Genomic DNA, 26,867 nt, shown 5'->3' on the forward strand with positions numbered 1-26,867 from the left:
CCCTGCACAGCTGTCCTTATTCCAATGTATATAAGAACAAGTTACCATACAATGGTTTTTATTAAATTACCCTACGCTAGTATTGGCCAATCAGAAACCGCGTCTGATTTGCCCAGGGAAGCGTAGCGCGTCACACTCACTCAATTTGCATGCTTGATGTTGTTGTACTACAATTTTTTGTCCAAATCTTTCCACGCAAATATAACGGTTGCAGGATGCCCGCCCTCCCCAGAAACCCTTCTTCAATGACCAAAGAGCGTCTCGCAGAAGAGCTGAGGAGAAACAACATTTCACTGCCGAGTGGGAGATCGAAAAAAGAAGTTTATGTTGAGCTTTACAAGCAGCATCTTCTCGACAACCCCACGAGTCCACAGTTAACGGCCTATCGGAATATGTCGGTTAATACTTCACCTAAAATAGGGTTTTCGAGCGATGAAGAGGACGAAATCGTCCAAGTCCAGAAGAAAACAAGAAAACCAAATCTCAATACGAACAATAATAGAAGAACTCCGGTAAGTTGTTTAAACTTTGAAGAAACCATTGGGGATAAGAGGTCGTATAGTTAGTTGAGTGGTTTTTTGCACGTTTTTGTGAAAACAAAGTGAACTTTATTTTGTGTATGCTAACTGTTCAAAGCGTATGGACTGTGGTACGTTCAGACGTTTGATTGATGATTAAGTTGACCCGCTCCGACATTAATCATGATATTGATATTGTTCTATTGTAAACAGTTGCTGTGGGCTGTTAGATTAAAGCTAATTTAAAGCTCCGTTGAGTAGGCTTCATCAGTAGAAAACTGTTGTGAATTTTTGTTAAATTGTTTTTCAGGTGTTTTGGACCATGCCGCATGTTTTTTGTTCAAAGTTATTTTTCTTTTAGTCTACTTCTTTTGTCAATTTGTGTTTGTTTGATACAGTCATTACATCAATTCTATAATCTTAATCTAAACAGACTTCATTGTTGTAATGTATTGTTATTTTGAAAAGTTATTGTCAAAATTTTTGTAAATTATTTTTACAGCAGTAAAGTGAGTGGCCTATAGTATTACCATACATGTGTGTATATTATTGATTTTGTTGCCCTCTCTGTGTGTGTGAAGGGCATTTTGTAATGGCTGGTTAAACAGTGATCAATAATAAATAATACTGTTAAAAAGAACATTATATACTCAACACGAGTGCAATCGCTATATAAAACCCAGTAGTATCAATTCAGTAAATGAACTTTGCTGTAGGGATTTTAAAACTGAAATGTGCTGTACAATTGTTCGTGTTGAGAGTATATGTTCTTTTTAACAGTGTTATTTATTATTGCTTACTGTTTAACCAGCCATTACAAAATGCCCTTCACAGAGAGGGCAACAAACTTGTAAATGATTTAGTTGAAATCCCTCTTCAAGGCTTTGTACAACATTCCACTCGACCCTCCAGAAAACACAATCTTCAACTTCATCAAATTTATCACTCAACCAAAATCTACGGCAGCAGTTTTTTCCGGCCACTATCAAGGACTGGAATGCCTTACCCAGCAGTTTGATTACTAGCAACTCATTAGATATGTTCAAGGACACAAGCATTTCAAAAATTAAGCCATCCCATACACACAATGCGCAAAGCTGGTGTAATGTGTCTTTAGAAATTGTTTTGCCGGCACAACTATACAGATACAGATAGGTGCTATTTTTTAATGCAAGATGCTCTTCAAAAGAGTGATTGTTGAATGTTTATCCCTTCATTAAGAATAAGAGATAATGTATAAAGCACACATATTGTTAATGTTAATAGCTTTATCACCTGTTTTAATGGTATTAAAGATAGTGTTTCATTGCATAGAAAAAAAAGGATCAACATTCCTGAGTGTGATTGTGATAGGGTAAATAAATAAAAGAACCAATGAATGAACTTTAGGCTACAATATAGCGCATAGTGTGGAAATACAAACTGCATGGGTGATCACTATCTTTCTTTTTGTTGTGACACAATGATTGACGGTCAAAGTACAAGTGCATTGAGTATGGCCCTTTGCATTTTCAGAGTCAGAGTCACAGTGATAATGAGTTGATCAACATGGATGAGGGTGATATAGCGAGTCATAAACCAGTCTATCAAGTACTCTACCTAAAGTTTAATCAAATTGTTTTCAATTTACAATGTACACAAGTTATCAAACTTTAATTTTATCAAACAAAAATAAACTTGATTATTATTGGTTAGAATCTTGGAAAGCAAACAGGGCTCAAATTCCAAGGAAATATCCATCAGGTCATATAGCACACGTTTTAATTGAAAACCTTTGTTGGTAGATGGGTTTCTTTGCTTGCAACAAGTGAGTGACCATTCCTTATCTTCATAAAATTTCCAGTAGTGGTTTTAATTTGGACTTGTTGTGATAGCCTGGTTTAAGCCATGAAATTCTAGTACATAGGACAACTCATGGAGTATTTATAAGTGGTACTTATGACGTAACTGTATTTAGACACAGTGGGGATTGTAAGAGGCTAATGTAAATCTGAATTGCAAACATGTAAGGGAAGAGAAAAGGACAAGTTAAGTTAAAGTTGTGTGAGAAGTTGGTATGTAGACTGAGTGACACTTTGCATATGAAGACCTTGTCTTTTTGGTTTACCAAGCCTTCAAGTATTAGGAATGTGGACGCTTGTCATTTTACAGTTGCACTACAGTTCTGTAGTTTTAGTTACTCTATTCATGGTCATTTAAACCCCTGTTTTTATGGAGTGGACAAAATGAAATAATTTAGATTCACTGTTTAAAAATCATCAATGTTGTCTCATATTTGATTAAATCTGTGACCAGACTTATAATAAATTCAACTCTCCAAATGTTTCACACTATAAATTATATAATAGTGTGAAACATTTGGAGAAGTTGAAGTTGAAAATGTATCATTTTAGAAAAAGTTTTATATTGTTCTTGAGCTACATTTTATATTGTATCAAGATTAAATGCATTTTAAATACTCCAATCTCAGTTTGTTAAAAAACAATTCCCAATATTCAGTAATTTGGGATTGGGGGTTGTGTTTTACAGGCTAAAATTTTCAGCCCGACTGTTGTACTTTCCACACTTCCGACTTCCATAAAGCTTTGTACAATTCCAATTTGGAATTTGTAGTAGTGGTGACAGATGGTGAAGATTGAAGCCATTCCATGCTTTAGGGGTTCATACTGTATAAACTTGATTACAGGCCATACAGGAAGTAGTTAGTTATATTATCAGCTTCTTGTCAATGTTGTGTCACCAAAATTGGTTTTCTTGTATCATACCATACTGCATACCATGTGTATGTAGTTTTAATTTGAAAAAATAGAATTAGATGTTGCAAGCAACTTACCAACCAAAAGGACCGAGGTTATAAATGTAAAAAATAGTTAATTGCCTGACATTTCGACCCTTTGCAGAGTCTTTCACGAAGGCTTAATGATAAACGGTATGAAAATGGCAAACAGAAAACATAAAAACCTGTATACACGCTCACAATGAAAAACTTGTATTGGTTTAGGTGCAATCACTGGAAGAATGAGAAACACTTGTATGAGACAGGCTTTTCTGCATTGCTTCGTACTGTCATTGACAATCATTGACAGTTTTTTTATAACTTGGTGCTAGCGCAAATTTCTTGACGGCATCAAATTTAGTGCTGACTTTGCTGGCTAGCGTTGTGTCAGAAGGGAAATACGAGCACGTGTCATGATCACTGGCATCATCATAAACTATCAAGCCTTTTACTGAATATATTCAAAACTATTATCGCCATTCCTCTCTACCCTGCTTAATTTAGATGTTAGCATGGAGGAAGTAATGTGAGCGACCAATGTATCGAGATGCAACATTAAAGACAACTTAACATATGCCACCAACGTTATGTTTCATTTTGTTTTTTACTTTCGCAAAACATTGATAATTCGTGCTAAAGATTGATAGTTCTCGCTTCCTGTCTTAATAGCTTTTGAGAACCGCTCTCAATCGTTCGTGTGGTATAATTAGTAAGTTTGTTTCAGTCTTTAAAAACCAGATAACTGTTATCAGTGCTTGCAGTGCTCTGTTTTTCATGGAGGAAAAAGGAGATCCAGCTTCTATCATTGAGGTGGCAAAACTGGCTCATTGTAAATAATGTTTGTCTCCCTACTTAAGAAAGTACCTTTTGAAAGCTTAAATGAGGGGTTCCTCTGAAGATCCTCCCGCCAAAATTGCCACAGCTGTTAATCAATTGGAATGTTTGATAGGCATTCTTACAAGGCATGCATGTGTTCTGAGACTACATGTACGTGTGACCTTCGCATGCCAAGAAGCTGCATAATTTGCACCACAAAACCCTTATTTTAACTTCAAATGTTGAAAGGTATTCACCGAGGCCCAATACATTACTTTGAAGCAGGGGGGTAATGTGCTGTACTGTGCAGGGTGTGTCCTTGGGCATGTTATTATTGGTTAGTTCTTGGAGGGGATTTGCTTGGATCATGCTTGGACCATCTTGGACTGTGCTGGGGATGCTTATTGTGTCTGTAGTCAGTTTACATTGTTTGAGCTTTTACCCTCTCCCCAGTCCCCCAAAAAACAAAATTAAAAAGAAAAGAATAAGTGTGTATCTACTGGGTTGAGAGGAGATCCTTCAGGGGAATAAATCAAGGACCTCTTTTCATTTAGTTGTAAGGGCAAGGAGACATCTATTGTGTGTTAGTTCTGAATGAAGGTTTTGGGTGATCAATACTGTAGTGTACTTTTTGTGACTAGGCTAGAGTTATTAGCTTTAAAGGAACATATTAGGCCTACAGAATTGTTTTTTTGCTAACAAAACAGTTGCTGGCAGTGTATCAAGCACTTTATGTAATCCACCATACACACAAACTGACAAAACCTGTAGAAATTTGAGATCGATCTGCCATCTGGATCACAAGAAAATAGTTTAAAAAACAGTTACAGAAAAATGAATAAAACGCTCACTGAGCGATAAACTCGCTCGCTGAGCGATAAACTCCAAACATTTATTTATTCTGATTAAATACAACATTTCAGACAAAAATATTACAAGCGTTGTTCTTTACTATCATCATGTTCCTTTTCGCAAGAGGTAGGATAATAGGTTCGTGTAAGTTTGGTCATGGAGGAAGGAAGAGAAGGAGCTCGAACGAAGGGACTTCAAAAGTCGAACCTGTGGTACCGCGGTCTTTTAACGACACCTCGTAATTACCCACATACCTCATACAGACAATGGGCGACCTGGCGTATGTGAGTTTGCGCGTGCGCACTTGGTTCTTCACTCAACCATGGTGTCGTATGTCGTATGGATATAATACAGAAAAAAAAGACTTTTTTGAGACCTGATAAAAATTGTGTACACTTGTGCCCACCAAATCAAAAAACACAATTGAATACCAACCACCCTCGTTTGCTAATACCCAAATTTTGAACCACCGCTAGTGACTGGAAAGTCACAAAAATGTAAAAATATGCCATGATGTTTCAGTGAAACACCACAAACGGTAAATGAAAACGTGTATATTCACAATTCTTGTCTCCAATGATTCAACTTTACACGAAGGTAACGGTGCAGAGCTGCGGTACCATGGGTTCTATACAAAGAGATCTAATCCTGCTCATTAATCGGCCATCCAGCTGGAGGTCTCCTATCTTTTTCCAGGGGCATTGTCAGGGTATTCTTTTGTTACTCTGCGGTTTTGCGGGTAGTTCAAGCTCCTTCTCTTCCTTCCTCCATGGTTTGGTAAGGGCAAGGAGAAATCTCTAATTGTGTTAATAGTTGAGAATGGAGGTTTTGGGTTATGAATGGCCCTTGTGTACTTTAACTACTTCCTTGTGACTAGAGGTTTTTTTCTGTCTGTTGTAAAAGGGAAGTTAGATTTATAGGGGGTAGGATCATAGTTTTGTGTATTTTGAGTTAGGTAAGGGCATAGAGTAAAGCCTGGTTAGTACTTTGTGCGAATGCAAAGCGAATGTTGACGTCACAAATTCACAACAAATAGTTCGCAGCAGTTCAACTCTGCTCAACTCTTACTTACATACAGGTTGAATTGTCAGTAAAGATGCAATAAGTCACCAAAAGGTCCAGATGATTCATCTGAAACTTAATATTTATTGAATATTCCCATTTGAGAAAACAGCAAAAAAACAATCCTGTATTTGCATCAAGAAGGTTTAGCCCATCAACGTTTAAAGCAAGTTGACAGCGGGTGCCAACCACATCTCTGGTCGCAGTATTCACAAATAGACACATCTCCAAATTCAGATCTCCCAAATTTAACTTTATGAATTCGGTCACACTTCTTACCACTTTATTTGTAATTTAAGTTAAGAATTTAAAGACACTGGACACTATTGGTAATTGTCAAAGACGAGTCTTCACAGTTGTTGTATCTCAACATTATGCATAAAATAAAAAACTTGTGAAAATTTGAGCTTGATCGGTCGTCGAAGTTGCGAGATAATAATGAAAGAAAAAAAACCACCCTTGTCACACCAAGTTGTGTGCTTTGAACAGATGCTTGATTTAGAGACCTCAAATTCTAAATCGGAGGTCTCCAAATCAAATTCATGTAAAATTACCTCGTTCTCGAAAACTACGTCACTTCAGAGGGAGCTGTTTCTCACAATGTTTTATACTATCAACCTCTCCCCATTACTCGTAACCAAGTAAGGTTTTATGCTGATAATTATTTTGAGTAGTTACCAATAGTGTCCACTGCCTTTAAACAGTTAAATTGGATGAGATCAGCTCTCTCCTTAGATTTTGTAAAAAAGGTTTTAAACTCAGAGTCCAGACATGTTCCAATGTCTAGGTTTAACGATCTTTGTTCATACCTACAAAGGAATTGCCATCCCTCTTTGCCGAACCATAAGATATAAAAACTAGCCCAGTCTTAATAAAAATGCTCAATAATAATTGGTAATAATAATTATTTTGTGTGTTAATTTGTGTGTATCTTTCATTCAATGTTTTATGAATTGTTCACCTCTCTTTGAATTCAGTGGTTTGCGGTCCTTGGGCAAGGAAAGAGGTAAATAGGTCTAAAGTTTGGTGATATTAATGACAAGTCGGGGTGAAGTTGATCTAAAAGGGTACTAGAACTTTGGAAGTAGCACTACACTAATCGTTTAGCTAAATGGTAGCAATAGCAAACCCCTCCGGGACAGGAATATGGCCTCGACAGGAAAAACAATGCCTATCAAAGATCAAGGTAGAGAAAGGGGGGGGGGCTCTTTTAGGGACTTATGGGTTTAATCCTTGAGCACAACTACTACTCGGACTATACTCAGTAAAATATAGAGAGTGGAGTGAAATGGTTTTGAGAAGTAAATTTAATTTTTGTCACAGTACACCTTCCCTTCAAACTATTGAAAATCTCATGAATTGGGTAATAAGCAATTCATGTTTGTCAGTGAGTTTGTTTGGGTCTTTTTTTTTCTGATTGCAATGCTCAATTATTATTGTGATTGACAGAATGCAGAAATATTTCTCAGGAGTCAGTACTGGTGTTAACTTGTTAGATAGTAACCGATCCTGTACATTTACTAGTTAAAATTTGGAGGAAGTCTCATTTCCTAATTGATGAGAAAAGAACTGAATACCAAATATTTAATATTGTCACTGTTTGGATTTTAAACATTCAAAATGTCTGTCATGGAACAACAAATGATAGAAGACATTGCCTCACACTAAATTTAAACTTTCATAAATCAAATGGGCCAAAAGTTTATTTGGATGATTGTGATTCCTAAAAGTGCTATACTTTCAAGCTGGTTTTCTTTCCACCAACAAAATAACAAAATAACAAAATGTTACGTGATGCGTACTTGTACTTGTATGATATTTCCCTATTAGGAGAAACATTAATTCAAAATACCCGATCCACAATTCTGTAGGCCCTATTTACTACACGTATTCTCGAGCTAGACACTAAAAGAACGAGAGCTAGACATTAAAAGAATGGCAACAAGTGTAGGCCTACACGCATACGTGTACACAGTGCGATTTACGTGTAAACGTATACAATTGAACCATAGTTAACGAGTCAATTGTGGCTAACTAATAGGTCGAAGGTCTACTCTCATTGTTGATTTATGTATACTATTTGTACTGTGTACCTTGTATGGTTGCTATTATGAACAACTCTTTTGTGTTTTTGAAAAGAGGACTAGAAGCGTGACAAACAGAGTTTTGAATCGCACAACATTTGAGCAAAACATTACCTTCCAATAACAAACTACGCTGTCACTTAAACAATTTGCTTAACCACCAGGGCCAAATTTATGTGCACAAAAACTCGCTAAACAGGTATAGTTTTGCATAGAATCGTGTTACAAGCTCATATTTTAAGTTTGCATTGTTTTTGCTTGTGCCCAACTCTTTTTTTTTTTATGCTTAACTCTTTTTTTTTTTTTTTTTGCTTAGCAAAGACAAGCAGTATTTTCTGCTTAACAGCTTTATGAAACGGGGCCCTGCACTCACAACACAAATCATCCAATGCTAGCAGGTGGTGCAAAACACATGTATCAAGACTATGAAGTTCTCCCTTGCACCAATAAGGAGTACCGTCCACATAGTAGAGTCGGGGCACAATATCACCATTATAACTTTTAAAAACACCATGTTATTAATGCACTTTTTATATCTTGACTCTTGTTCTGTAATCTTGCAGTGTATCTGGAAAGGCTCAAACAGAGCATCACTTTCACAAAAAATGATTTATTTTGAAAAAGTTAAATCTTTGTCACGATGAGTGAAAGATATTTTTTACACCTATAATGTACATAACCCATACCCAGAGTTAATAAAACATAAAAGGGAAACGTACATTACTTTGGATTGGGCAATTTGGGATATTGAAAATGTTTGTTTTTAGTCCTGGAATCAGAGACAATAGCCCCCTCTGTTGATTTAAACTCGCCAAGTTGACAAACTACAGACAGAGTGCAGATTTGACCTTTCAATGAGATGATAAGGTCAGGAGTTCCCCTTGTTCACCACAGAGAACTTATTTGTTCCGGCTTGAAGTTGAAGCTACATTCACAGCAGGGAAACTAAGCAAATGTGTCTCAGTTTACTGTGATTATTTAGCTGGAAAATAAAACATTAATCTAACTTGTTTGATTGAGTTCAAAACTGAAGTATGTACAGAGTAAGTTGAGGAACTACTTTTGAAGTTTTGTTTTGTTCATTTGCACATTCATGTAGTATGCATTCTTTCATAGAATATCACTGGTGTATGAGTTTATGTATTTCTTGACACCATGTTGTGACCCAGGTCACCCTGTCTAGCGTAAACAACTGGCGTTTATTTATTGTACCTTACAATCATGCAAGGACCCTGGTACACAAGGTTTACGTATCCTGCCACCAGCAGCACAAGTTACTGTGTAATGTATTGCTTTGTTACTTTGTGTATCATGGGTATCAATGTTGAGAGCAACGCTACGAACACCTCATTTTTTATCCTCTTTTTCAGTTAACATTGACCCCCCAAAAAGTGTTATTGATTGACATCAAACTGTCTATTCAAAGATTAGAAAACTCACTTTACCATATATATGTGTAATAAATAAAGTTTCATTTTCAATTCTGCTTATTGAAACAGAGGAAACAAACAAAGAAATTGGACAAGAGGCTGTTTGAGGATCGTCTTGCAGAGGTTGAGGAGCTCTCCGATGGAGACTTACGGAAGGAGCTAGAGTATAGAGGATTCAAAGCAGGCCCTATCACAGGTTAGTTCAAAGAACTTCAATCCTGTTTAGGTTATTGGCCAGTGATTAACCAATGGGCAATTCAACTGAAGCAGTTATTGGTTACGACGCACCCCAGGGTTCATTCATTCATTTATCCTGTTTTATTGTCACACATACTAAGTATACACTATACAGTTTGCGAGTATAAAAAACATTAAAAATACACTAAAACCACGAAGGCTAGACAATATAACAAATGGACAAAGCGCACATCACTTCAAACGCACCCCATTGATGTCTGAAATTTTTCTAGTACCAGCCATTGATTTAATTTTCAGAACCCCCACATTTTGGTTTCTCTAATTCTGTTGTTAAACGGTTTTTGAAATGGAACACGGACTGAACCAAGTCAAGACAACAAAAGTACTGATATTTGGCACCAAGATTTGCAGTTCTCTTCCAAGAATTTTTGTATGGAAGTCTTGACTAAAGGTCGGTTCATACTGCCTGCGAATGGACACAGGGCTTTGCAGCGAATGTCTAGTAGAAGTTTAGCACAAGTCAACTGGTGCGAGTAATTTGTTGCGAATTTGTGACAAAAAAATGTGTATAGCATTCGTAATTGCAGGCAGTATTGGGATACTTCAGACGATACTTTTCACGTACTTGATAATTGAGTTTGGGGCGACTCTGTAGCACCCGTCTGAAACGGGTGTTACTTAGTAGTTTTCTACCATGCTTAGCCTTACGTCTAGTCTTATTTTGTAACTCATAGTAGTAATTTTATCTATTTGTGACCATAGCATCTACCCGTGCTGTATATGAGAGGAAACTCGCTGATGTACTGACCAAACCAGAGAAGGAAGAGGAGCCAGAGGAAAATGGGGATTCCCCTGAAGAAGAGATGAAGAATGGCTATAGTGACTCTGATATTGATGGTATGTAGAGAATAATGCGGCTGTTGTGTAATGCTATGGGCCTCCTATACTTACTTATTGCCCGTTATACCTCTATACGCCTCTCTTAATATTTATGCATGAGTACGTCACAATTCTTACTCAAAACGAGGCCATAGGCGCAGCCACTGCAAGTGGTGGCGGACGTGCGCCTATAGCCTCATTTTGGGTAAGAATTATGACGTCATGCATGAATATTAAGAGAGGCGTATAGATCGCATCGAATAACCGCTTTGTTGCTATGAAAGTGGCCATAATGTAGGGCAGGCCGTATATGCATTCATCAATGAAGCATGCAGCATTCCTGGTTTGATTTTCTCTGGCACACTCACACACACGCTCACAGAAGCCATGTTTTGTGGATAGGTATTTGAATGGTAACATCATATTCGATGCGATCGCTTGGCATGTACGGCAGAAACAAAGTTCCTCCACTCCTGTCTAATTGAGCCCCCCCCAAAAAAAACCAACCCCCCAACCCAATATTGTCAGTTGATTTTTGGAAACCCCCCCCCCCAAAAAAAAAAAACCAAAAAAAAAAAACAATATTGTCAGTTGAAAACAGAAGTGTTGATTTTGAGTGTCTGTTGTGTCTTTAACAGAGAATGACTCAATTGCAGTGGCACCTGAAGAGCCCCAGGAGCAACCCTTAGAGCTCCAGGAGCAACCGATAGAACCCCAGCAGCAACCAGTAGAACAATATGAGAGCACAAGAACGAGGTGAGAATATCTCTCAGTTAGAAGTAGGACAGCAAACAAACAGTTGACTCTCCAATAGCGGTTAAGAGCACCGAGTTCAAACTCTGATCAGCAGAGTGTGGGTTCGAATCCCCTTAACCATTGCTTCATCTTCGGATGGGATGTAAAGCCATTGGTCCCATGTGTTGTGTAAAGGCATGTAAAAGAACCCAGTGCACTTATCGAAAAGAGAAGGGGTTCGCCCCGGTGTTCGTGGCGGGATTGGCAGCATACTGCGCCACAGCACCTTGTAAACCATTAAGGCCGGTTTATAGTCGGTCGCGCGATGGTCGTGCGTTGGAAATCTTGCACGCGATCCTGAGACTGAGGCCTAAAAACTGTGTCTTTTTTTTTATTGTGCGTCAAGATTTCCATCGGGTGACCAAAAGGGCAAAAGGGGCGTTATAGTTACGGTTATTATTATTATGTGCTATGTGAGGTATACCTATGCCACGCTTTCCTTTTTCCTGTCACTGTATTTTTGTGTGTGATCAGTCAGACCAGGGCTAAATTTTATGGCTCTGCTTAACACCAAAAATGCTGCGTTTACAATCACCTTCTGCTTAACATGCAAGCGCAGATAGTAAACTCACCTTTGTCCCTCATGTGATCTACATCATATAAAAGCTAATTGCATGTGAGTGATTTGGGGCCTTTCTCAAACCACGGCTTGGGCTCCGGCTCAGGCTTAGGCTCAGCGCGCTGTGTACGCAGCTCTGCCCTTAACCTGCATTTTCAGCGTGAATTGCACCAACATCAGCACGCGGAGCCTGAGCCGGAGCCTAAGCCGAGATTTGAGAAAAGCCCCGAGTATGGAAAAATTGTCGTTCATTAAAAGATGAACATGTTTTGCACACCTTGTTTTGTTCTATATCATTTCCTCAATTTTGTACACATGATTCTTACAAATTATAACAGTGCTTATAATTGTATTTTGTATGATCTTGCTTTATAATATTTTGTATGTGAAATGTACAGCCTTCTATCCCTAAGACATAGAAGAATTATTTATGAATGACTATTTATCTATAAACTTGTCCACAATTGTTATAACAACTCTGACTTCCACCCTTTTAGTTTTCATGTTCCCAATCGTGGAAACACGTTGAGGTGACAGAGCTTGGATTTATATCCAGGATTTCATCCAACTTTAACGGGTTCCATGAAACTTGTGATGTTTTGGGGACAATTCCAGAATCACAGTTTTCTTGTGCTTAAACTTTTACCACTACTATTATCTGATGATGTCATTATTCTTTATATTTATATGTGTCTGTTTTTATTGTGTTGCTCTTTCGCTTATAAATGTATCTATTAAATTTTGTATTAATTTGTTTTTCTATTTATTTATTTATTTGTACCGTATCTATCTTTTCTAATTGAAGTTCTTCTCATTTTATGCATTTTGTTTTTCTTATTGTCAATTAGGTTACCTTTATTTTCCCTTGACTTTAAGTGGCAGTTTTTCTGCTGTTTCTTTTGACAAATAAATATTATACAAAAAAAGTGTTCAGGTTTACAGAACACACTAGAGGAACAAATACCAAAAACTTAGAAAATCCCTTGGCTACTTTCCTTGTTTTTTAAACAAAAAGATAATAAATAAGTAAGACTTAAATATAAAAAACTTGTTTATTTAGTATGCTCTTAATCTTCAATGAAATTATAGATTTTGTAAAATCAAACACAAGCTTCCTGTTGTCAGGTGCTAAAGGGTTGGAAATTAAAATTTAAAACAAGAGTTTGTATTTGCTCTTACAGGTCCCAAACGACTGAAGTGGTCTACAGTGAATCAACAACCAGGCAACGAAGCACCATCCAAAAGAGTCAAGTTGAGACCGTCTCATCAGAGAAGACACAAGAAGGTACCGAGGCCTCCAGTAAAAAGACCGGTGAGAGAGGCAAGCCGTTAGTACCCATCTGGTTGCAGCTCGTTATCTTCGCTATCATCACAGCTTTCCTGGTCCTCATCTGGTATAACATGGAGACCAGCCAAACTGACCCAGCACTCTTATCGTGAGTTCCTCTTAGTAATGGGAACCAATTTCATAAAGTCTGTAATCTCGAAAACTTCCTCAGCACAAAAATGTTACTAAGCAAAGGTAAGTTACCAGCCAGAGCATGGTACAGTTACCATTGCTGCGACTGGTACCCCGGTCATTTCTTGATTAGCCAAGAAATTTGAAAACAAAATTTTCTGCTTAACAGCTTTATGAAATTGGGCACAGTAAGGTAGTTCATGAATGGTATTCATTCATGTAAGGGCAAGGTAGTTTGTCCAATGAGGGATATACATGAACTTGAACATTTTAAGGGGCAACAAGGCAATGACGATGGGCATTGAGGGTCATAGCCTTTGTTACTTTCTTGAAGTATCAGGTGATGCACCTATCAGTTATGCACCTGCAACAAGTACACATGTATGAAATGAGCTTAATTTCATAGAGCTGCTTAAAGCACAACAAATAGCTTAGCTCAAAAAATGTGCTTACAAGATTAAAGATACCGGCCAAAATATCATTTCTCGTGTACCATATGTGACTGGTATCCTGCTCATTTTTGCTCAGCAGTATTTTCTGCTTAAGCAGCTCTACTAAATTGAGCCCTAGCCTTTACTAGATCTTTTCACTTGAAGACAATGCTAGCTTGTATTACGTTGTGTTGTTCAGTAGCTTATGTTTCTAATGTACTCATTAACTTGTAGATTTTTCAATGTATAACTTTTATTTTCAACTTCTAAGAAAGAGATTTCAATACATATCACTGAAATCCTTCTTAGTATAAACTGTTGAAAATGCTGATGTAATGATTTTTTTATTGATTTAAACCAATTGAAATGAAAATTGGCCTCTTGTGATTAAATTTTATGGAGCTACGTTTCAAACCAACGGCATTTAAGGTATTGCAATGTTTCCTTTTAATCACTTACATACATACATTAACATGTGTACATAGATATTAATGTACAAAGAATTGGTCTGTTCACTGCTTGCATGTCAATCCCTGGATACAAATACAGCTCGCAACGCACCCCCTCGATAGCCTGGCTTTGGCAATTTAAGTAAACTACATGTGTAGTAGTCTGAAGTTGGTCAACTTAAGCCGGCCTCAGGTCGACCTCAGGTCGACCTTGCGTCAACAAAAAACAGTTGGCGACTGACTTTTCAGGATCACACTGCGCCTGAGCTAAGACCATCGGGAACTTTTCAGTCGGTGATTATTTACGCTCTGAGCATAACTGCGATGATTTCAAGACAATCTGAAACAGTCGCCGCTCAACAAAATTAACAGTCGCAAGAGTAGAACAATTTCAACTTGTACGACGTGATCCCGAGGATTGGGAACCAATCGAAGGCGCACGATTTCTCAGTTGTTGTGACATGAGCATATTTTGTCTGCGCAATGCTGATGGTTTGTTGTGGGCCAAAGAAAGTTGTAGGTCGACCTGAGGCCGACTTCAGGACAACCATTGAGTTGTCTTACGGATCCAACTGTCGAAATGTCTCAACTGTCGACTTGTCTTGAATTGAGTTGGTTAAGGGTTGGGTTGTCTAACATTCCTTTATAAAACGGTTATGAAAAATCATACTGGAAAGTTCACAGCCTAGTAATTTATACCTCACCTATACTTATTGCTTTATGGGTGGATACTAGCTTTGTATCCTTTTTTTTATAGGCACAATAATTCACAAGCCCTAGTTATTCTCCAAGCAACAAAATACAACTAGGGAAAGGCTGGTGACTGCAATCTTAGAGTGAAATATTTAAAGTATTAACAGGCATATATAACTAGACAATTAACATTTTTCACAAATATTTAGCTTTCAAACTTCCAAAACTGCTGACATTGTACAGTATTATTACCCCTGTTCATTTTTCGCAGGCATTCCTGAAACCACTCCCAGCTGAAACCAACTTAACTCCTTTAATTGTAGGTATACCATGCGCCCAAATTGTTGTCTTTGCCAAAAAGGGTAAACATATACCCCCCCCTTCACCTGTGTCAATTGTGGGGGGGGGGGAGATACACTGTATGAGTTTTTAAATATGTACATAACTTAAATTTGGAAATGGAAATTGTATTTAGGTTAACTGTTCGCTTCGGTTGATTTTGTTATTGAACGTGCCTTTGTCACATCCCATGCAGGTCAGGCATACTACCATATATAAATGCCAAAATTTGTGGTTTAATGATAGCAGGAGTTGTGTATTATCCATAGAGCTATATTTATTGACTAGATCGCTAACTTGCTCTGCGTTTAGAAGCCTCCCTGGGCGCAGACATGTTTGATGTGGTGCGTGACTACGCAACGATTTGAATTCTGCGTGTGTGCTTACATAGGCAACTGCCCATTCGCGTAAGTAATCAATCAATCAATCAATCGTGACATTAATAAGGTGCCGCGCCATATGTAATCTAACGATCATGGCTCTTGTAAACAGGTGAGATTTTAGTGATGCCTTAAAAAATATGTAGTAGGTGATTGTCTGATGTTTTTACGTACGTCTTGGGAAAACTAAAGCCTTGTTTTGGGAGGATTCAATGCTTCAAGATGCTCAACTTTAAAAAAAAAAAATGTACCCGCGGCAAACGCGCCTTTTAAACATGATGCACATGATACTAGCAGTTTGTACGCTCATCAGCAGATTGCTCGTTCACATTTGCTGCATATTTGGTTCGATGACGCATAGAAATCAACAAACGCACTATCATGCAAATAGCCATACAATTGGCATACAAAATTTCAAGTTTTTGTATTGGTTTGTACATAAACATGGATGCGCCCACACGGCTTCAAAACCTTAGTGTGTGTATGCTGGGGAGTTAGCGCTCTAGTCAATACACATGGCTCTATGGTATTATCATTATTTTGATATACAACATTTAAATTAATATTTTGTATCCAACAAGATACTGTGACTGTCACTGTCTCTTGCAGCGGAGCTCAAGAACATTTCGTTTTACTCAAGTTTTAGCAATTCTTTTGGAGTTAAAGTTTTAATGTCAGCCATTTGTCAATCAAGTGCCACAAATGCTTTAGGGAAATTTTTTAGGGAAGGAATGGAAATTATTTTCATCTTCCAAAGACTGTACATTACAAGCAATTTTGGGTTTTTGAAAATAAAGATTTTAACTAATACAAGAGATTGTCAATAGTCTTTTTATTTTATGGCTGTACATGTGAAATGCAGTGCATTTGCAGGCGTTCGTTTTATGAATGTACACCGTGGGCAGTTTTGTTTGCCCATGAGATTCCTTTTTCATTAAAGGGCTTCCAGCAATCGGTTGACACGTTCACACACAAGCAAATTAACACTCATTTTTCAAAAGTCTTAAGTAAAAATCACATACGAAACAGAATTTTTTTAGTTGTTTTTAATTTCAGTTCAAGGAAATAACATCAGCAAAATAAAAATAAACACACAGAAAAGAGAAATCTAAACATTGACTTTTTATCTGTCATGTACAAGATATTTTTCTAAATTGTCAAAGTTTGTTAAAATTATTAATTAAAAATTTGTTGAATTTTCAGTCTTGTCAAAACCTAACTTAGTCTTGGCCCAAGACATCAGAGATCAATAACAGACAGTGTATACTTTGCTCATAGTAATTCAGATTTATGTTTTCTCTCCAAAGTGATAAATTTACATACTATTATGTGTCCCAGAGTCATGTTTGTTAAAAACAACAATTTATGTGAAAACATGTGTTGCGCTGATTGATTCCTTGGCAAAAGGCGAGGAGACGGCAAAGAAGAAATTAACCCATGTTGGTGTTTTTTGTGTGATTCTTTTCTTGTATTTTTATCTCTTTGAAATGGGTATTATTATTATTTGTCATCTCTTTGTAATTTGACTGCAATTCAGCGATGGGCTTTGTTTTTAATAAACCATTTCAAATCGAATCAACACAATGCTGCAGGATTCTCAAGACATCAGTAAGAGCTGGTCAAGATAATTCATTCACGTTATATAAGAGGGTGTGCTATTACAAAATATTACTAGCGTACATTCATAACCCCCTATTGACCACTGACGTCTTGGGCAAGACTAGAACTAAAATTGAAAATTAATCAAGAATTAAATTGCTTTAAAACAACACTGTGTTAAACGTAAAAACACATCTTGGAAACAGTTTTCTAGACTTACTCAACAAAAACAACAAGAACATGTTCACACAAAGCAAGTGTGTCGTCCATATATTGCAAACACTGAAAGGGTTAAAAACAACATTGGGCTCAATAAGGGCCCAAGTTATATTTTCTTATTCACACAAATTTGGGGCTTAAAATTCTGGGCCCAATTTCATAAAGCCTGTCAGCATACATACAAGTTTGCTAAGCACAGAAACAAACCATGCTTAACAACAAATGGTCATCAGCCAAAATTCCATCAAGTTTACACCATTGCAACTGGTGCCCCAATCGTTGTTTGCTTAGCAAAGAAATTGGGCCCTGGTCATGAATATTTTAAATTATGAATCATACAAATATGTAGTAAGATTCAGCAGAGCAACTAGCACACTGGTACATATCACGCTTACAGGACACTCTGTGACACACATGAGAAAGGCAGTGGAAGTAGCACTTAATAACCACCCTGATTGTCACAAATAAAAAATAATTGAAAGTACAGGCCTTCCCAATCTAGTTGCCATTGGTGATCGATCACATCTTACCATTTTTCCCCAGCATGCCTTGATTCCCTCAACCACTTGAATGGTGAAAGTATAAGCTTGTTGTTGCTTCGTTCTTTGTGCATACTCAAGCATGCGTCAGGTGGGATCGCATCAAACACTTGCATTTTGACCTGCATGTACTGCCCGCCAATAAGCACCACACACACGCTTAAAAGTTTTGAAAAAGCGTGCCCTCAAAGTAGTCACTTTTGAGAGCTAATCAGCATTGTTTGCCATAATTTCCCTTCCTGGGGTTGGTGACAAACAATATGGAGCAAGATGGCACGCTTTCCATGGTAGTTAGGCTGCAGGTCTTTCACTATGACGACAGACGTTAGGAATAGGCTGATCCTAAAAAAAAAAAATTATTCCCACAACTGTGCAACCAGAGGTCCAACACCTTAAAAGTCCAGAAACAAAGTCTAAACAAGCTGTAAACATTTGAAAAGCTGCAATTGCACATTTTGAGTGTGGTGTGGTGTCCCTGCATGGTCCCTCCTACACAAGCTGTAACGCTATGGTGGGCAGGAATTAGCCGGTAGGTCCATTCATGTTCTGAATCAGTGGCTGTGTGCTGGCTAGATGACCGAGGGGTCGAGATCACACATGTCCATCCTACATGAGCACCATAGAGCACCATTGGTACGGTGGGCAGGAGTTCAAGTATCCCTTCATTCATGAGCTTAATCGATGGCTATCAGGAATTGTGCTGGTTTTCCGTGATCAAGTCAGTAGCCATCATAAATGTTTGACATCTTTGATATTATCTGATGGTCAAGTCATCAATCTTCACTCTCCTTTAAGTATCTTCCTTAGTATCTGAGTACACAAGAGAAGGCAGCGGGGAATGTGGAAACATCCTGAAAACAAAACAAAAAATACCAAAGTGGTTAGTAATTCTAGTCAGCAATTTACATCCATAGGAGGTAACACCCGTTTCAGACAGGCGCTCCAGGGTTGCGCCAAACCAAATAGAGAATTAAGTACATGAAAGTTTGGCGTCTGAAACAGTTAGGAGCGACTCAAAAGGAGCGACTCGAAAGACTACATCGACTCGAAAGACCGACTGTTGCAGTCCTACGCGTTCAAAACCACTCTGGAGCCCCTTGATTTTAGACGTTGATCTTGTCATCAGTTGAACCCAATGAAAATGTTATGTTAATTTCGCCTGTCTGGCACCAAAGTTTATTTGGGTCGACCTAGAGTTGGTCCTAATCCATTCGGTTGGGTGCGACTCTCGCACGCCCGTCTGAATCGAGTGTTACTTGTGGGTAGGAGTGAATATCAGCGTCGCAGGTAGAGTACCCATCTGATCCTTAAATAAAGTGGTCCCTGTTATCATTACTCTGTACCTTTGTTGGGTCCACCTTTGAAGTCATGGGTGACTTTTCCTTCTTGACTCAGATATCCAAACCACTCGCCATGATCAGGGTCAATAAACTGCAATCAAACACAACAACAATTAAGAAGAATAACAAGCATTCGAAAGTTGGGGCATCCAGGTTGGCTTAACGGTTTCTTTTATTGGATGTAAGGTGGCAGCAGATGTTTTACCAGGGAAGTCAATTGTTCTTGGCAATAAGTGTAAGCTCAGAACAATGTTAACAATGGTGTTGCAGTATTTATTGCCCCTCAACTTTTCTCAGGGATGTGACTGTTGAAAAAAATCCCTTAACTGTGAGCTCAAAGCGTGAAAGCTTGAGAGAGCGCAAAAGCTTGCGAGCGCTAAGCCAGTGTACATTCATTTATCTTTGGTTTCTAAAAGCCCAATCTGGGGCATTCTATACGTACATTCATGTTTTTATGATGAATTTGATCTAAATCGAACAAAAATAATAGTTATACAAAATTCTCTTCTTTTTTATTTATTTGTGTAAAAAAAATTAATTGTTTTAATTTATTTTATTATTTTTATTTTATTTTATTTATTTGTTTATTTATTTAACATTTGAAACCCGCTGGATGGACTCCTGGTTAAAACAGGGAAATCACATCCCTGCTTTCTCTAACCCATGCCTGCCCCTCATATTAATCACACACCTTGGCTGGATGTGCACCAGTCCAGCCCAGGTATTGTTCATTTCTTTTGTTCACTTGGTGTGTGTGGAGGCCTATTCAAAAACCCATGTGCAGTCACTCTGCTGGATGTTGTGCTTGAGTATGGTTGTACTGGTGTTTGATGGGGGACTATGTAGGTTTTGCCAGGGCATGGACCAAGTAAGTAACAAATTTTGACTTCTAAAATGCCCCCTGGATGTGAAACAGCCTTATGTCAATTCTTTTATAATCTGTTTTATACCTTTTGACCATCACAGAGCCCCTTTTATCAGCCTAAATTTACCATTTATATTTTTAACTGAAATCTTCTAAATCTTGCATGCATACAGCCTTAAGACGCTCTAAAATCATCTATTAATCAGAGTAAGATTGGGATTGGCCCAACCCACTAATTTGAAGTCAGTAGTGCAAAATAAATTAAGTAGCGGTAAGGTTATAACGCCATCTATTCTCCTGAAATTTAATTCCAAATGGTCTCTCTATGACCCAGTCCCTCCATGGTCCAAGCTACAGTGTTAACTGGCAAGTCCACTGCCACCTTAGACTTAGAGTGCCTAAGTTTCCCAATTCAACCAGTCCAGGGCATCAAACTATTTTTTATTGAAAGGTTCTTAAAGACACAGCTCTACCTTGTAGAGTGTCATGGCCAAGCATCAAATTCAAGTTCAAGTTCTGGCAGTTTTAACCCACACTCCTGTGACTTAAAAGTCACTGGAGTGTGGGTTCGATTCCCGGTTGTGACACTTGAGCAAATTAATATAATTGCTTCTCTCTACCACGGGGTATAAATGGGTACCTGTGAATGATTAGTTGGAGTGAAGTAAATCGCAGCACTGGCTGTATACTTCCCAGGAGCTGAGAAACATTAAAAAGGATAATTGTTATTAGCCCAATGACCAGGACACTAAAGTAAAGCACATGGAGGCGTTTTTTGTGAAATGCGCTGTATAAGAATTTGTTATTGTTATTATCTTCTCATCTTTAGTATCATACTCACCCTAGATATTGTATAATCAAAGACCTTTTCAAACATATCGAGGAATCTATCCTCTTTGGTTTCCCGATACGCCATAATAAACGCAATCAGAGCTTCACAGTGTGGCCACCACAGCTTCATATTCCACTCTAGTTGAGTTGGCGACAAACCATCTACGTCTAAGAACGAGAACAGACCCCCATTATCCAGATCCCAGCCGGACTGGAAGGGTTTCGTGATGAAGTTATCAACAGCCAACTTCTTCAGGTCTGGGAGGTTGTGTTTCACTGCACATTGTAGAAGAAACCAGCCCGTCTCAATGGCATGGCCTAAAATTTCAAATATAGTACCGCGAAATATTAGATCAAAAAATTAGAGTAGCGTTGGTAAGTTGACCCCACTGTCACCATGTGTTCATTTTCCTGGGAAGAACGCACACTAAAGATGCTAACACAAAGATTATCTGGCTAAACCTTACTCCTGGCCAAGTAGGGGTCGGGTGGCTTTCCCCCTCCCCAAGAGTCAGCAAGGGCTAATAACTCAAGCACTAAAAGGTCCAGCAAATTTTCCCAGTGTGAAATAACTTAGTTTTCAATAACTCTAGCTAGTACATGGACAATTTGACCAACCCCATTTTACTGGATTGAACTACTTTTTACAACTGGTCTTTAAAAACTAATAGTTGGTTAACTATAAACTCAACTATTTTTTAGTAAATTGCATTGGCAGACATACAAAGTTGGATTTGTTAACTCCAGATAAAATATAACTTAGTCGGATAATTGGTTACACAACCAGGTAGGATATACCAGGAAGGGGGTTGAACAAAACAAATTGTTAAAGTATTAACTGGGTGGTTATAAAGTGTGTTGGTCCAAAGCAAGCAGGCAATAGGAATTCAGGCATGTTTCGAGATTGGGCTGTTGTGTGATGGCACAAGTTTAAAGTACATAAAAGGAAAAAAAAAAGGAAAAAAAAAAGATAAAGTGGCAGGAGCAGGGAGTGGTTTAAACCCCCACTCTGCCTGGACCTAATCCGCCCCGCAATCGCTGCCGCCTACGGTAAGTTGGATTTATCTTAGCCAATTAAATATTATGAACAATCCACTTCATATCCGTATTGTGCCTGCATCGATTTCGATTATTAAGTTTACAATCAAATGATAAAAAAAAAATCCCATGTTTTGGGGAAAATTTTGGCCTAACAAGGTTCATGTAATTCGTAATAGTACTTATTTAGTAGTCGGAGAGTCATTTATTTAATAAGTGACTCTACGACTTTAAAATAATATATAGTCGGGCTAGTCGGTAGATATTATCCAACCATCCAACGTAAACTTAGTAACTAAAGTAAAAGTAAAACCAAACTGTTTCTTTTTTTATCTAGTTTCACTGCTAATCGAGGTTTATGACGAAAATGCCACCATTTAGTTTCCATTTTCATCAATCTTACCTTTACATTAATTAGATGAATAACATTTGCAGTATATATTTCCAGGGATTCGACTGTGATTATCACGTATTTCCGGTGTATAACTGTGCACACGTGGGATTGTGATTGTTGTTGCTGTTTGAGCAAACAACACACGTGTGTGATCACATGTGTGATCACGTGTCAACACCTACACAATCTAAAAATAGAAAACAAGATGGAGTCTTCCGGTTGTTCAATGATTGGTCGAGTGTTCATATATTAATTTTAGGTTGTGAGCTGCAAAACACCTTCGTTTTGGGATTTTAAAATTACATTATTTTATATCTTTCATTATTTGGTCCATTGAAACGAAAGTTTTGGAGTAAAGAAGTACAGTAGATTTAACTTGTGGGCGGGGCTTAACTAGAAGACGTCGCACATGTTTTTTATAAAGAAAAATATCTTTGTTTATGTTCGGTAATATTTCAGATAATAACTTATTTCTTACAAATAGAGTTAAAAAGTTGAGAGCAAAGAGTAATTTGGATAATGTATACGCCGTAGACTTTTAATAATTGTGATTCTGTGCTGGTTTTCGACCTAAACTTGTACTCATTCAGCCAATCAGAATTTAGGGGCGTGGTTTAAACTTTGTGCGTGATCAATTTTGTGCGCGCGCAACTTATAGAAAGAGCAAACTTTGGATATTTTTCGGCGGTCGGGAGTACAGTGGGGGCGGGCTGCTTGTCGTCTGCTCACAAGTTTTCTCTTCTGAAATTGATAGACTTGCTGTGTTGTTGCTAACCTAAAATTTGTCTTGTGCTCAGTAAGAACGTTTTTCAGAGTTTTAAGAAAGCCGGTGAGATATTGAGGTATGTAAATAAGACAATTTTTGGAAGTTATTTCTGGAATTTGCAGACTGGCTCCAGGCCTAGTAAAACTTAAAAGCTAGACAAAAATAACTAGCATTTATTAAATCATGATTATCACTCGGCTGCTGCTGCTCAGTAACAAAACTGCCTCGTTTGGATTTACACATTTTTTTCTTCTTTTCTTGTTACTCTTTGGATATTTGTTTCAGCTCACTTCATGACTTACAAAGTATAACTACTTTTTACTTGGGACCCAAACACTTAAAAACACCTATTTGACTTTTTTACAGAAACACTTATTTAAAAAGTACAAACACTTAATTAGCCTAATTAAAATTCAATTTAAAACTTTGCGACTTTTGACGTGACTCAAGTGATAGGCCTACTGTTAAGTTTAGTGTAAAGGCCCAGTCCCACTGCAGCGATAACGAGAACGATAATGATAACGACGCCAAGAGAACGCAGTCTTTTGGTTGAATGAGCGTGTGCGTATTCTGCGGGGACCAATTCAACCAATAGAATCCGTTCTCTTTGCGTCGTGAGCGTTATCATTTTTCGTTATCGCTACAGTGTGACTCAGCCTTAGTAAGGATCCTTTTGGACTTTTTTTTTAATAAACACATAGGGCCTACAAACTACAATTAAAGTCACAAAGACACAAGTGATACTTTTAATTTATTACCAACTGGTCACTGTCTGCTCGCCCTACTATACTTTTTTGCCTCGTATCTAATGAACCCATATGTCTTGACTTAAAAATGAGAGGATGTTGAGAGTATACCACTCAACTTATATACCGCCCTCTATTGACAACTTACACTGCATCTCATGTACTAAGCATTACTTGGATCGTAACATGACCCAAAGAGTTCTCAAATAAGTCAAGTAGTCATTGCCTCTTTCCTTTGAGTCTCAATCTAATGAACCCATCAATCTGGAACCCCGCTTCAAATCCCATCGGGGCCATTTTGTTGATGGGGTCTTCGTTCCCTTTGAGTTGACTTGACTGGATGGGTTGTCCCTGGAATAACTCCCTGGGGTTTTCTTCCAACATAAACTTAAACTTCTTTCCATGTCTTCTCTCCATTGGGTGATTGGCTAGTACGGGGATTAAGTTCATATTTCTGAGAGTTCTTGGCTTCAGAACCAGAATTAATAAACTAAATGGAATGTAATGACCCGAGTCGTAATTTTCGTCACACTGACCCAGGTCACAATTTTTGTTACAATATATTGCTCTATTTTTTATAACTAACCTGGATTCATTAATCTACCATCTGCACCTGGTAACTCCTTTCCATCTGTACTGACTGTTTCCAAAATAACATTTCCATCTCTCTGAAGGCAAAAGTCAAAACAAATCATTGAACATGTAAAGAAAGGCAACCTTAAGAACAATAACGCCCTTTATAATTCCCTAGGCATAAATTGAAAGTTGCATTGTGGAAATAAAAAACATTAATAATACAAATTTTAAAAATCACTTCGTGAAGTGCAGTTGGTGGTTATTAATAAAGAAACAAATTAGAAAACCTGCGATTAATTAAAAACAACTACAAGTGCAAAAACTAAAGAAATGTCCAACATTATCAAAGGTTGTGTCTGGTAAAATGACTGTCTCGAAGACGTACCTGCATATGTTGTAAGCACTGTTCAATACTCCATTTCTCAAGCTGGGCATATTTTTCTTGTAGACTGACGTCATTCACTGTGACTTCATCCAGCAAATTGAGGAACACCATGGCTACGGAGAGGGAGTTTACTCGTGGCGCACCCATGAGTTGAGGGCATCCTAACCCTGTGTCGTCTACGCAGACCCAGTGTTGGAGCTGGTCTAGCATCTTGACTGCTTCTAGCTGTAATGATCAGCGTGTCATAGCGTAACCACTTTATAAGGTAATATCATAATTTTGTTTTTGCATTAAGTAATGCTGATTTATAGGCAAAAAAAATCAATATGTGAGTCACATGTGAAAGGTTCACTTGAATACAGGGCTACTTTTTAAGAGAAAAAGGCAAACAAAACTATCACTGTCTGGTTTTCATCATGAATGTCAAATTTGTCCACCTTAATTTGTATCTTTAATGAGATATGGCCAGACATCACCAGGCCAGATGGCTACTTTAGGGCGGGGCTAAAACAGAATCCCAGATACCCACAGCAATTTCCAAAAGACACCTGCAGGTGGTCCTTAGAGATTCAGATGTTTTTGATAGTCCACAAACCAACATGGACACTTCAAACAAAATATTTGTGCAGGATGCCTACAACCATTACCATCCTTTTAACAGGCTTTCAGATAAATACCACAATTTCTTTTCGGGGTCATTACTAAAAGATGTAAATTTTGAAGACCTGAGATTACACATTAAAAACAAACACAACAGAGTGTCCATTACGCCTGCTACTATACTTTAATTTGTTACCTTATACTTTTGGTCTAGTGTCGCCCTCGCTAGTTCAGACATTGCCAGGATGTAGAAACACTCACTAAAAATATTTGACTTAGTCTTGACTGCTTTGCCGCTCTTTGTGATGATAAAGTAACACTTTCCAGTGGCTGGATTTTTCACATAATTCTGAAGAAATGCACCGCCTGCAAACAATGCAAAAGTACAGTTTTGAATATGAACATTTCGATATCACCTAAAATATATCAAGATGTGGGGGTAAAAAATAACATTTAAAAAATGTGTTTTCTAGTTTTTCATAGAGAGAGAGAGAGAGAGGGGGGGGGGGGCACAAGAACACAAACATGAGGTTTTTTCCCATGACTAACTTTCCTGTATTTCCTTTTATTTGTAAAATGTTTCAATCAGAGCCACAGATTGCCACTGCAAAAACTGACCAAGGTTGAGAGTCTATCTTTTCCAACAGTGGCCCAAATTCCATGGCAATTAACAACAGTTTCTCATTTTTAAGCACTCTCATAATAAGCACTTTGAGCAATGGCTATTCTCTTAGTGTGAGACTCAAAATGCCAGGGATGTGGTAAAGTGAGACATGGGTTGGTTGTCTCAAGAAACACAATGATATCAGTAGGGTTAAATGCACAATTATATGAAAAGGAATAAAAACCTATATTTATTACCTTTTTTAGCAGCTTGCAAAACTTCCGGAGTGTGGTATTTGGGAATGGTGTTATACAGCTTGCAGTACGTCCACACCTGGATAGGTAAGTCAACAATTGTTTTCTGTCATTATTGTATGTTTTACTTCACTTGGAAAAACTACAAAAAGCTATCGCTATCACGAAATTTCATACATTGCACAAGATAAAATATACATGGTTTTTTAAAAGTGCATTTGAGGTCACCTTGGGTTAAAAAAAAATGCCTTTTCATGAACAAGAGCTTCAAAACATTTATTTTACATACAGTTCAAAAAGCCAACTAGCCAAAAGACTTAAGATACAGTTTGCAGAATCAAAACTTAACTGCAAAAGTACAACAAATAAAAATACAATATTACTAGGCATA

At 37.8% G+C, this 26,867-nt stretch overlaps 3 protein-coding genes across 5 annotated transcripts in view; 2 read left to right on the forward strand and 1 right to left on the reverse strand.

The window, feature by feature from the left end:
- The first annotated feature begins 141 nt into the window (after positions 1-141).
- LOC139933807 (uncharacterized) lies at positions 142-16,533 on the forward strand. The gene is made up of 5 exons (XM_071928023.1): positions 142-512; positions 9,608-9,734; positions 10,499-10,633; positions 11,254-11,371; positions 13,151-16,533. Exons 1-5 carry the CDS (start codon positions 150-152, stop codon positions 13,407-13,409), a joined length of 1,002 nt encoding a protein of 333 aa, XP_071784124.1. The 5' UTR covers positions 142-149; the 3' UTR covers positions 13,410-16,533.
- LOC139933806 (N-acylglucosamine 2-epimerase-like) overlaps positions 15,958-26,867 on the reverse strand; it is a 16,741-nt gene continuing 5,831 nt past the window's right edge. The window contains exons 4-10 of the mRNA XM_071928022.1: positions 26,480-26,555; positions 25,815-25,984; positions 25,019-25,243; positions 24,644-24,725; positions 21,124-21,431; positions 19,421-19,508; positions 15,958-18,928 (exon numbers count right to left, since the gene is read on the reverse strand). Of these exons, the coding sequence (XP_071784123.1) occupies positions 18,858-18,928; positions 19,421-19,508; positions 21,124-21,431; positions 24,644-24,725; positions 25,019-25,243; positions 25,815-25,984; positions 26,480-26,555 (1,020 nt within the window). The 3' untranslated portion in view covers positions 15,958-18,857. The remainder of the gene's footprint in view (positions 18,929-19,420; positions 19,509-21,123; positions 21,432-24,643; positions 24,726-25,018; positions 25,244-25,814; positions 25,985-26,479; positions 26,556-26,867) is intronic.
- Positions 25,145-26,867, forward strand: part of LOC139933805 (GRIP1-associated protein 1-like) — a 77,203-nt gene continuing 75,480 nt past the window's right edge. For 2 of the 3 annotated variants that reach the window (XM_071928019.1, XM_071928021.1), the window contains exons 1-2: positions 25,145-25,283; positions 26,492-26,563. The gene's annotated coding sequence lies outside the window, so the exon portion shown is untranslated. Of the gene's footprint in view, positions 25,284-26,488; positions 26,564-26,867 lie in introns of all 3 variants that reach the window. The other variant, XM_071928020.1, reaches the window with a different exon arrangement.

Source organism: Asterias amurensis, chromosome 2 (assembly GCF_032118995.1).
Source record: "Asterias amurensis chromosome 2, ASM3211899v1".
NCBI classification, from domain to species: Eukaryota; Metazoa; Echinodermata; class Asteroidea; order Forcipulatida; family Asteriidae; genus Asterias; species Asterias amurensis.

Excerpts from the sequence above, each read along its gene's own strand:
- LOC139933807 (XM_071928023.1), top strand. The coding sequence starts at position 150 with ATGCTTGATGTTGTTGTACTACAATTTTTTGTCCAAATCTTTCCACGC. Across the intron at positions 513-9,607 it reads ACAATAATAGAAGAACTCCG|AGGAAACAAACAAAGAAATT; the intron begins GTAAGTTGTTTA and ends TTATTGAAACAG. Across the intron at positions 9,735-10,498 it reads CAAAGCAGGCCCTATCACAG|CATCTACCCGTGCTGTATAT; the intron begins GTTAGTTCAAAG and ends TTGTGACCATAG.